Raw genomic sequence first — 12,564 nt, 5'->3', positions numbered from 1 at the left:
AGTTAGAATCATGGATTGGAACTTCCTAATTTAAGGACTTGCTTTAAATCCCAAAGCCATTTCTTCAAGCACTGCTTAAAAAATTTATATAAAGTGTAATGTGAATATCAATTTATTAATATTTATTTTATTTGCAAGAATGATTCACTGCCAGCAGCAGATAGGACCAGGAACATACACTTATAACATGGCATTAGTTACAAGCAAGACTGACAGATTAGATTGTGACTATGCTTCTCTCACATGCTTCTGTCCTGGTTCCTGGAAATGTTGACCTCAACTTCTGACTCAGAGTGTCAAGCATTTCGGCTCTTGATTCTGACTAAGGTTTAGTGAATCTCTTGCATAACATCTGTATGTTGGCTGCTAAAGTTTAATTCTCATAGGAGAATTAGAATACTTCCTCTCATTTTCTTGATTTCTCAACTTTTTAAAAATTTGGGATTTAGAAAAGTGTGAATTTCCCAAGTAGGGCTGGGAAGAAATTCCTGCATAGAAACACTAACAATGAGGGCAGTGAGTAACAGTTTGATCATTTAGGACTCCTGGGCACTGTAAGGACTCTAAGTGAAACAGAGCAGAGGAGTAACTTCATTTGACAGCTTTTAAAATTATTATTCAGGCTGCTGTATTGAAAGTAGAGTAAGGGAGCTGGAGGCCCCTTGAACAACAACAACAATAAGTCATCACAATCAACACCACAAAACAAAACAAAACAAAACAAAACCACTACAGAATGAGATAGATATCATTATCCTAAGTATATGTATGAAGACATGAATGCTGTGAATATATTTTATATACAATCAGATATATGAAAAATGTTGTTCTATGTGTAATATGAATTGTAGTGCATTCTTCTGTTATATATAACAAATTAGAATAAAATGATAATCTTAAGGAAAAACAACAACAACAACAACAACAAAACCAACCAAACAAGCCAATAAAAAACCCCACTACAGTTAGATTACTGCAAAAATCTTTATGAGAGATGAAGGCACTATGGACCAGAATGGAAACCTTGAAGGTTATGAGAATTGCTTGGATTCTGGATATATGTTGAATGTAGAAAGACTTTATAACAAATTATGAGAGGACAAGGAATTGAGGATGACTCCAAAGTTCTTGTTCTGAACCTGGCAGGATGGAATTATTGTTTACTAAGATAGGGGCTGGAGTGGGGAAGTAGTTTAATTTTTTACTTTTTAAGTTTGAGATGGTTCTTACACACCCAAGCAGAAATGTTAAATACACAGTTAGATAAAGGAGTTTAGAAGTCAGGGGAGAAATCTAGACTGGAGATAAAAATACAGGTTCATCAGCATGTGGATGGCATTTACACCAGAAACCAGCACTGTCCTAGATTATAGCTGTGTTCTTCCGGCAATTCGCTTAACCTATGCCTATTTGCTCCACTGAGAAAGACCGAAAAAAATATACATTCTACCTACCTAAAATAATGAGGACAAAGGGGCCATGAATGTGAGAATGGTTTGTAAACTGTAAAGCACTGTCCAGACTGGAGAGTGGAATGCAGCAGAAATTTGATGGTACTAGGGATGAGAAAAATCAGTTTAGGGTCTAGGGAAAGTCTAATGAACTTTAAATTAGAAAAATTGAAAATAAAAGGTGCAAGTAGCAATTATTATCCTTTTTGGACTATGGCCCAATCTGTGCAAAATTAATATTTAAACAAATTTACACACCACCCAAAATTTACCAAGAGCTTCAGGTTCATGATCGCTTTCAGCTGTACAAGACTTAAAAGGCAGGAATAATTATCGCCCTCATTTTATGGTGGAGGAAACCAAGATCAGAAAGGGTAGCTAGCTGGAAAGAAATCATTAACAGGGACCCAAAGACCAACAAACACCGGAATTATCCCTTCTGAGACCAGCCTAAATACGAACAAATTATTCCCCAAGCACAACGTCGGCTGCAAAGACAGAAGACAGCAGAGCCACCCCAGCTCTTCACCGTTGCCGGTTATAGCAGTCTTCCTCGCTGCCCAGAACCCCTACGTCCCATTTCTGGATGGTATGCTCCTTTTCTTTTTATCGCGAGACTAGGAGCGTCCTGCTTCTGGTTGCCAGGGGAACAGCGTTTCTAGAGGCAGAAGGGCTTTGAACCGGTCGCATCTTCACCCCCAGAGGCTGCGTTGGCGGGAAAGACTCCTCCCCTTTGGGGAGAAGTGTGATACTGAGTGTGAGAGGCGCATTTTTGAGCGAGTCGGTTCCCTAACGGCTGGCGGTTAGCTCTGACTTCCCGCCAAGAAGGTGAGGGACAGCACAGGCCACTGGCGGAACTCGGTCGCCGTTACCAGCAAATGAGTGAGCGTCGCCGACTCAGGCTGAGTGACAAAAGACTGGCTGTTAGGGACAGCAGGCAGGGCCAATGAGAAGGCGGGAGGATTGTGGGGCGGGCTCCGTCCCAGGGCGGGCCCACCACCGGAGGGGCCAGGTCGGGCGGGGTGGGGACCAGCGGGCGTGAGCCTCTAGGGCTGATGTTGCCCTGGGAGCTGGGAGTGTTTTGTCAGGATTTCTTGGGCCTGGCAATGATGTCCCCAGCGTTAGGACTCTCACGCCATCTAAGCCAATAAAGAGCTAGAACTAATCCGTGGTTTAAACTAGACCGTAAACGGCAAAGGATGCAAATAGACATTTCGTAGAAGAAAAAAAATGAAAATAAAATGAAGGCCAGTAAAATTTGACTAGAGACTCAACTTTTCTCATAATTGAAGAAATGTAAATCAAAATAACAGATGCCTTTGGACACCTCTCAGATTGGCGAAGATAAAAAGGGTTTGATGAAAACCAGACTGGCACCAAGCAAATGTGGAGAAGCTTATTCATCTTATCACAATACTCTGTTGGTGGTAGTGTAATTTGGTACTTTTTTTTTTTTTTTTGAGCACAATTTGGCAGACTATCAAAATTGAAACGCAAGTGGCCTTTGGTGCAGCAATTGTAATTTATCTTGTGAATGAGCATAATTAAAGACTGGTACAAGGATAGTAACTTAAAATTGAGGTCTCATTTACTTATGGTAGAATTCACCTTTTTAATGCATAGTTCTAGGAATTTTGACACATACAGTTATGTAATTACCACCCCCCATATCCAGATACAGAACAATTTTATCATCCCTTCCCAAATCTTCTAGATCTCTCCTAGTACTCTTTGTAGTTAATCCCTTCTCCAGTCTCATTTAACCTATTAACAGTTTTCTGTCCATAGATTTTACTGATTCCAGAGGGTCTAACTGGTGGAAGCAAACACTATGTTGCCTTTTGAATCTGGCTTCTTTCACCTTAGCGTAAAACACGGTGGTTACTCTTTTATGTTCTATTAGTTACTTGTTCTCTTTTATTACTGGGTAGTATTCCCTTGTGTAGATGTACTGAAGTTTGTTTATCCACCACTAGTTGAGAAAATTGTTTTCAATTTTTTCACAATTTTTAACGAAGCTTCTATAAATATCCACATACAGGTTTTATATGAATATACTTTTTCCTTTCTTGGGTAAACATGTAAAGTATGTTTTTAAGAAACTGACAGTTTTGCAAAGTGACTGCCATTTTACATTATCACTAACAATATATGATTTCTGGTTGCTCTCTAACTTTGTCAATACTTGGTATTGTCAGTTTTTTTTTAAAAATTAATTTTCACTACTCAAGTAGGTGTGTTGTAGAATCTCATTTTGGTTCTAATTAGACACTTTCAGAGCACTGATAATGTTGCACATCTTTTCATGTGCTGATTTGCCATTTGTACATCTTGGATGATATATCTGTCCAAATCTTTCGTTTTCTTGATGACTGTTGATACTTCTTTATATGTTTTGGAACCAAGTTCTTTGTCAGATATGTATTTTGCACATATTTTCTCCCAGTCTTGGAGTTTTGTTTTCCTTTTCTTAATATCTTTTGAAGAACACAACTTTCAAATTTTGATGCATTTATCATTATTTTCTCTTTGAATCTTGTTTTTGATGTTGTATACAAAAACTCTTCACCTAACCACAATCATGCATATTTTCTAGTCATCTAGTTTTAGTTTTTTACTTTTGGTGTATGGTCCATTTTAAAGTATGTTTTAAAATTGCTTTCAGTAGCACATACAATCTATCTTAGCTGATTAAGAACTACATCTGTGTAGTGGAGTATTATGCTGTTGTTTGAAAGCCTGAAGTATATCTATAAAGGTAGTATAGAAAAATCTCTAGAATACATTGCTAAGTGTAAAAAAGCAAGTTGCAGTGTACCATGCCATTTCTATGTATGTTTGTATTGAGGAGGAGGAGGTTGGTATAAAGGATGGAAAGTTTCTGTATATCTGAAAAAAAAAAAAAAAAGATAAAAATCTATTAACATTGGTCATTGGGGTAAAGGGAATTTTGACTTAAAATGTTTACATTCTTCTGCATTTACTTGTCTTTCATGGGCAAGTATTTTTTACGAAATAAGCAAATATAAAAAGTAAAAAAAATTGACCCTGAATAATTTTTAGACATAAAAATAAGGAAAATAAATTAATTTACTTTTTATAGACTTGCTGTTTATAATTACTAAGCAAAGGAGGACTCATTTTCTTTCATTTATCCAAAAATATCAAATTATAGGTACCATATGGTTTGAAATCATCTAGGGAAGTTGGATTTCTCACAACCCAGTATGAAAAAGTTTAATCTTGTTTGAAATGAATGTTTATAAGAAGTTGGCAGATATCAGTTGTGATTTGAACTTAGAATCTGGTCATCTATCTAATTGAATATCATGAAGCAAATAATATTTTGTTTTTGAAATATTTTAATGACATAAGAAAATACTCATCATGTAATGTTAAGTGAGATATATATGAGTCAATTTTCTTGAAAAAGACAGGAAATATAGAAATGTACCAATGATGATTAGCTTAGGGTCATGGGATAATATTGGGTGTTTTTTGAAAAAAATTTTGAATATTTCAAAGTAAATTTTAGAAATCTTCCTACAATAAATAAATTCTTTAATTATAAACTGAAGACATACTTAACAGAAAATCAGAAAATACAGATAAGCACAGGTTAAAAAAAGACAGAAGAACATCCACTGAGCCAGAACCCATCACTCTCATTTCTTTGAAATATGATCTTCTTATATCTCTTTCTGTATATTTCCTTAGAGAAGTTAGATTTTTTTAAAGTAAGATGATTGACATTTTATCTCTCTTCCTTCCTCCCTCAAGTTCTTTTTTCTTCCCTCCCTCCCTCCCTCCTTTCCTTTGTTTCTACCCTTAACCAGTCTTTTATTAAAATGTTACTTTTTTTTTAATTGGTTGGTAAGAGCTCTTTAAATATCTTCATCTTTTGTATATCATCTGTGTTGCTTTTATTTTCTTCAGTTTCTTAGTTACCTTTTAATTTCATTTAGAATTCTTCTTTATGTTCGAGACTCAAGAGCATTAAATGTAATGTAATCATATCTATTTGTCTCTTTTTTGAATTATGCTCTTGTTTTATGGTTAATAATTAATTCTATAGTTATGCTGATTATTTCTGTGTTTCCTTCCAATTCCTTGAATGTTTAATATTATTTATTTGTTTTTAAAACCAGTTTTTACTTTTGTTAAGTAATATAGTAAAAAAAAGTCAAACTGTTCAATAACAAGGGAGGGTAAACAGAGCATTCCTTAGAGGCTCCATCTTACTGTTGCTTGGCTTTATCAATTTTTTGATATTCTCTTTGATTTCCATTAGGAAAGGGTAGATTTTTTTTTAATATCAGCCCTTCCTTTTGCACACACTTCCCCAGATACACTTTGTTAATTAAGACACATAATTTGGTTAATCAATAACCATTTGCATATGGTTTGATCGCTTTTTTGTACAGTGCTTTACTTATTTATTTATTTAATTTGTTCTGTTCAGTCAGTGCTTTACTTTTCTCGTGGAATTTCTATATAGCAATTGAGACTTCTTCTCACTGAACTATAAGATCTGATTTCAGTGCTCTTTGTCCATATATTTTCCAGGTTGAAATTGAAAGATAATCTGTCAGTTATATCCCACCTTTCCTGTGAACTGTATTTAATTTAATTTATTATTTTCAGGAGAAAACATAATAAAACAGACTTCTTTCTAAAGCAAATTGAAAGGTTTATGGAGCCTGTTAGCTGATCCACATCGTTGATGGTACCCTGTGCCTCTCCCCTTATTGATGTGTATTATATCAGCTCTAAACATGCTTCCATCTCGTTGCTTCCTCTGTAAGCTGCAATAAGTCTCCCTTGACAGGCTGCTTAGGCATCTACAAGACATTTGGCCTTTTGGTGACTTATGCTTTTTGGTTGTGATGTGATGGGCTAGGGTGATCCATCATCCCACAATAATAATGTCAGTGCCTTCCTCAGTGAGCCCAAACCCGTTTGCAGAGTGTGAATAATGTTGAGATCAATGCCTTTTTTGGTTGCTGAGATGGGAAGAATTGACGTACTTGTCTCTTAAATATCAGCTTTGGCACATTGAATGGTTGGAGGCGAGGCCACATTATCCCTCTATATGCCTAAGAGGAGCTTTAGGTTGGTAATGTTGTGCTTCCTCTTATGTCCAAGTCTTCTCTGGTTTCTGCTTCTATAGTTCACAAACAGAAAGGCAAGTCATTTTATAGGATAAGAAAGGAAATTTATAGGATAAGAAAGGACATTTACTTGACTTCTTTGTTCTGTTAGGAGTGATGGTTTAATACATAATCACAAGGCATTTAAAGGTAGGTATTGAGAAAACAAAAACTGGAATTGTCATTGTTTCTTCCATTTTACTTAGCATACATGTTGTCCCAATCTCACTGGGTGAATCTAGAAGGGTCCTGATCAAGGGTATAGTTTGCAAGGATCATGTGCTTGCAGTGCCCACATTCTTCCTCTAGCTTAAGCCACCCTGCTTAGTATTTATTGTTTTAAAAAAAACACATTGGAAATAGAACATCCTAGGTGGTGAGAGGATGACATCTATGGATGTCATATGAAAATTAGTTAAGGAGATTGGCAAAGTGCAGCCAGATATGAAAGTTTGTCCTTTAGTAAAGGAAATAGGTTTTATTCTCTTGTGTCTGAGGAACGAATTAGAATCATGGGTTTTAGAGGGGGAGGGCTGATCAAATGAAAGCAGTGCCTTAGAGATTGGTGCTCCTTGAAAATGTGGCATCAAGGAGAAGAGAAGTCAGAGGTAAGAGGGAAGCCCAGGCAGAAGCTGACCTGAAATAGGAAAGTCTAGAATAAGGAAGGCAAAACCAGAAGAAGATAGCAGGGAGGCCTTAGAGCACCATTAAGATGAGTGGGGCCTGGTGGCATAGGCAGTAATTCCTGCTACTCAGGAGGCTGAGGCAGGAGGAACACAAGTTGGAGGCCAACCTGGGCAACTTAGAGAGACCCTGTCTCAAAGAATAAAAGGGACTGGAGAAGCAACTCATTGTAGAGCACTTGCCTAAGCATTTGCAAGGCCAAGGATTCATTCTCCAGTAAATGCTTCTGCATTCTGTTATAGGTACTTTCGGCATCTAACATCTGAGGCAGTTTTGTACTTACAATGGCATAGATTTAATAATTCATGTACACAAGATGACTTTTGATGAAATTGGGGTACTCATAAGTGTGACTTTGATAGTAATGTAATACTTAAAACAGACCGAATAATTGGATATAAACATTAACTAATGTTTATTAAACTATATTAACATTAAACTAACACTTAAATTTCCAAGTTACTTGCTTTTTCATTTTTTGTTTGTTTTAGGATACCAATGGATATTATAAAGGGAAACCTAGATGGGATTTCAAAACCAGCCTCAAATTCAAGAACACGTCCTGGGAGCAGAAGTTCAAATGCAAGTTCTCTGGAGGTGCTCTCACCAGAACCAGGTTCCTTCAAGGTGATTTGCTTCTGAATTCCTTCTCTCAGAATCAGTAACTGATGAAACCAATCTTGTTGTTAACATTCCCCCTTATTTTTCCTCTTTAAAGGGCATTTTCAGGAAGCATTCACAGATTTCTTGGATTTTACTTGAGTGTTTAATATGAAAGTACTCTGACTCCTTTCTTCCTTCCCTTCTTTATTTTGGAGTGTGGTTTATTTGTTCACGTTGTAATTTGTTAAAAGTTTGATGACTTTTTAGAAAGTGTTGACTTTTTTTTACTTCATAAGGAAAATTTGTATTCCAATATCTAATATGTATCCATCAACATTTACCATGAAAATGATTCAGTATTTAAAAAAATGGTTTGAAGCCATGTGGTCTGTTTGTTAGGTGTATTATCTGTTCATAACTTTCTTTTATATTCTCTCTCTTTTTCTTGTAGTACGTCTTCTTTAATTAAAATATCTCAACTGATTTTTAAAAATAATCAGTTTTATCAAGTCTGATGTGGTATAATTTATTCCTTTTAAGTTTGTAGAGGAAAAAATTTGAAATTTATGATGAAAAAAATCTCTGAAAGTTAATGAACTCATACTAACTTTTTTGTTGTTGATTTATGGATTAGACTTTGCATTATGGAACTCCGAGAGTTTTTGTCTATCATGATTTAGTGTAAGAAATAGCACTCTAGATATTTCTAGCAGACAAGATTTGACTACAAAAATCCAGTTCCTCAAAACCAACAGAAGGCCAGCAGGAAATGTAGTCCAAGGAGAGAGCTTCCCCTGGATTTTTGGTTCCCACGTCACACCACTATGCTGCAATACAGAGATCAGAAAACTGCTACTGCTGCTGTTTCTAGCACTGCCACAAGCTTCTCATAACTACAGAGCTGGTAACTAGACATTCAGATATGACCATCTTTGATATATTTTGCCAGATTCCTATCAGGATCTTAGATGGCTTCTACCCCACTTTTGCTTTCCACCTTGTGCAGGTACATCTAAGTAGATGATCCTAACATGCTTCCAGAACCCTCGTGTCAAGTGACTTTGTAAAATACAGTTTCTGCCTGAGCTCTCTGTTTTTGTTTCATCTAATCTTATATTATTACTATATGGTGTGTTAACTCTTGTAGCTTTACTAAATAATTACTAAAATCTGATAGAGTGGTTTGCCTCATCTTATTATTTTTTCAGGACTGTCTTAGCAATCTTTGGTTTTTTGTTCTTCTAGATATATTTTAGATCAGCTTTTTAAGTTCTAAAAATACTGTTGGTTTTTAAAAAAAATTTTTTAGTTATGCATGGGCGCAATATCTTTATTTGCTTATTTATTTTTATGTGGTGCAAAGGATCGAACCCAGAGTCTCACACGTGCGAGGTGAGCACTCTACCACTGAGCCACAACCCTAGCCCCTACTGTTGGTTTTTTTAAAAAAATATTTATTTTTTAGTTCTAGCTGGACACAATATCTTTATTTCACTTATTTATTTTTATGTGGTGCTGAGGATCAAACCCAGGGTCCCACATGTGTGAGGCAAATGCTCTACCACTGAGCCCAAACCCCAGACTCTGTTGGGGTTTTGATTTAAATTATTTTGAATATGTAGATTAATTTGGGGGAGAATTTATAGCTATATGATTTTAAATCCTCCCTTCTAACATTGTGACTCATTTTATCTCTTATTAACTTCTATTTTTTAATTAAAAATTTTACATACAGTAAAATTCACTTTTTGGTGTATGGTTCTGTGAGATCTGGCAAATAGAGTGATGTGACCATTAATATAATCAAGATATAGAACAGTTTTGTAAACTCCTCAAAAAATTCCCTTATTCTATTCTTTTGTAAATAATCACCTCCCAGCCTTAATTCCTGAAAATTATTAATCTATTTTCTGTTCCTGTAGTTTTTCTTTTTTTAGGAGGTCATATACATAGAGTCATATGGTCTTATTTTATCTCCTAATGTAAATACTGCTTTGAGAAGCATCAACTTAGTTGCATGTATCAAAGTTAATTTTTTTTTCATTGCTGAGTATACCATGATTTGTTTCCTAGTTGAGGAACATTTGAATTGAATCCAGTTTTTAGTGATTATGAATAAATTTTTTATATATATAAAAAATCAAAATATAATTTTGTAGGTAAATAAGTTTTTATTTCTCTTGAGTAAATACCTAAGAGTGAGATTTATGGATTGGATGATAAGTGTATGTTTAACAATAAGTGTTTTCTGTTTCCACCAGTGATGTACAAGAGTACTTGTTGCTCTGCATCCTTGCCAGCAGTTGGTTTAATCAGTTTTTTTTTTTCAAGCCTTTCTAATAGACATATAGTAGTATCTCAGTGTAGTTTAACTTATATTTCTCTAGTGATGAATAGAATTCATAATGTTTCATATGTTTATTTGAAATCCACATATCTTTTTTGAAAAATGTCTATTCATATTTTTTGTTGAATTGTTTAAACTATATTTCTTTTTTGTTAACTTTTGAGAGTTCTTAAATATGTTCTAAATAGAGTCTGTTGTCAGATATGTGACAGTATTTTGTCCCAGTCAATGGTTTGACTTCTCATTCTTTCAACTGTGTCTTTTAGAGCATAAACATTTTACATTTTAAGAACATTTTACCATGTTTTTTTCTTTTGAGATTGTGATTTTGGCGTTGTATCACAAAACTCTGTCTAACTCAAAGTTCTAAAGATTTCTCTCCTGTTTTTCTCTGACAGTTTATAGTTTGTTTGCATTTAGACCTATGATTCATTTTTAATTAATTTTTATGTTAAGTCATGAAGTATAGGTCAAGGTTACTTTTTTATAAGGGTATATATTTGTTAAATATTAATATAGCAGCTTCAAATAATTTTTAACCTTCTTGTGCCTTTATGTTTTAAGTTGGATTTTGTTTATTTTATTTAATTGGAAAATCTCTTTTAAACTAGCGGGTAAAATGCACATTTTTTTTTTCATTTTATCTAATCTGTAAAATATATGTTTAAATAACATTTGAATTTATCTAGTCTCTTGGTTTTTTCTTGCATTTTATTAATATTAACTGATTATATTTTTCTGTTTCAGTTTACTGATTTGAAAATTATATTTATGTTCTTAGAATTTGATGAACAAATTCCAAAGTTTACCAATATTTCTTTTTCCTTCTAAAAAATGCAAAGACTTTAGATATTATATTGTCACTTTTTCTAATTTACATGTAATTATTATTCTCTATGGATATTATTTTCATCATTATTGTTTATGCTTTAGGTTTCAATTTACTTATATGTTTACTGTTTTTTTTTTTTGTTTATCCTGGCTTTTTGGAAAACTAAATCTTCTTTATTCTATCTTTAATCTTCATTTTGTATTATCTGTATCTATTGATCAGTTTATCTACATCTTTTAGTAATCTTTCTTTGAGAACCCATGAGTGGCAAATACTAAATCTGCTTTTGAAAATGTGTTCATTTTCTAGTTTGACTATTTTTTTTTAACAAAGCACTTTGAAGCTATCACACATTTGGCTTGTGGTTCTCTTGTGGTCAATGAAAAGGCTTTTGTGACCTAATATATTCATTCTGCTGTAGGTTGTCTGGCTTCGTTTTATTTGGTTGCTTTAATTTTTTCTCTTCGTGTTTGGTGTCCATTGATACTTACCTAGGATGGGGTTACATAATTTCTCCTTCCGGAGACTAGAACTTCTTAAAGGATTTGTTGTTTTCCATTTATTTTGGAAAATTTTAAGCCATATTTCAAATGTTAAATTACTTTTATGTTTTCAAATATTCACATTTCTAACTTTCCCTATATAGTTTTTCTGTTTTCTCATTCTAGAAGTAATATTAAATATCTTACCTTTATATCTTTTATATCCCTTTTCTTTTTGATAGTTTCTAATCATTTATCTTTCTGTGCTTTATTGTGAGTAATTTGTAACTACTTTTTGGGTTTGGAATTATTTCTTAATATATCAAGTCTGTTTTTCAGTCTACCCATTGAATTTAAAAATCTAATAAAGTGTTTTTTTTTTTTTTTTCTGGAAGCTCTTTATAGTTTTTTTTTTTTTTAATTTTTCTGTTCTTGACAGTGTCTTGGCTTTTTCTCAAGACTTTTGATTCTTCTTTTTGCCTTTATAATCCTTTCTGAATTGGGTATTTATAATTTAGTTTTATTCTCTACATCTGTATTCTCCTATGTTTAAGTGGGGTACTAGCACCTATAGCATAGGGTCATTGTGAGTAGTGAATGGCACAGTGTATATAAAGTACTTAGCACTGGACATGGTTGATTGCAATTCGTCAATAAATGTTGGTAGTGATTATTATATACTGACAACTCAGTTCTGCTAGGTTTATGTTTCATGTCAGGCAAAGATGCTTGCCCAGGGAACTGCATTCCTAGCACTTTAATCCTCAGTAGCACCCATTTTCTGTCCTGGAGATTTGCATTGCGGTAATGGAGAGTTGAGCTTGTGGATAGGGACAACAAAAACCTTCCAATGGCTGAGGCCGGAAGGGCTAGAGCAGACAGTCTTTCATTGGGAAAGGAAAGGTATATCCTTGAGAAGTGGCTGACCCTCTCTACCTGAGACCTCAACTCTCTTGGGCTCTGTTCACTTCTGTTGCTTCAAAGTCCTGTAATCTCTGTTTTCTCCTGACCCCCC

General features: G+C 34.3%; 1 protein-coding gene across 1 annotated transcript in view; it reads left to right on the top strand.

Moving 5' to 3' along the window:
- Positions 1-2,247: 2,247 nt before the first annotated feature.
- Positions 2,248-12,564, top strand: part of Fsip1 (fibrous sheath interacting protein 1) — a 200,226-nt gene continuing 189,909 nt past the window's right edge. Inside the window, exons 1-2 of the mRNA XM_071608080.1 lie at positions 2,248-2,279; positions 7,777-7,912. Coding sequence (XP_071464181.1) covers positions 7,784-7,912 — 129 coding nt within the window. The 5' untranslated portion in view covers positions 2,248-2,279; positions 7,777-7,783. The remainder of the gene's footprint in view (positions 2,280-7,776; positions 7,913-12,564) is intronic.

This window comes from Marmota flaviventris, chromosome 2 (genome assembly GCF_047511675.1).
Source record: "Marmota flaviventris isolate mMarFla1 chromosome 2, mMarFla1.hap1, whole genome shotgun sequence".
NCBI lineage: Eukaryota > Metazoa > Chordata > Mammalia > Rodentia > Sciuridae > Marmota > Marmota flaviventris.
The sequence above is the reverse complement of the archived record's forward strand: the minus strand, read 5'-3'. Positions and strand labels throughout refer to the sequence as shown.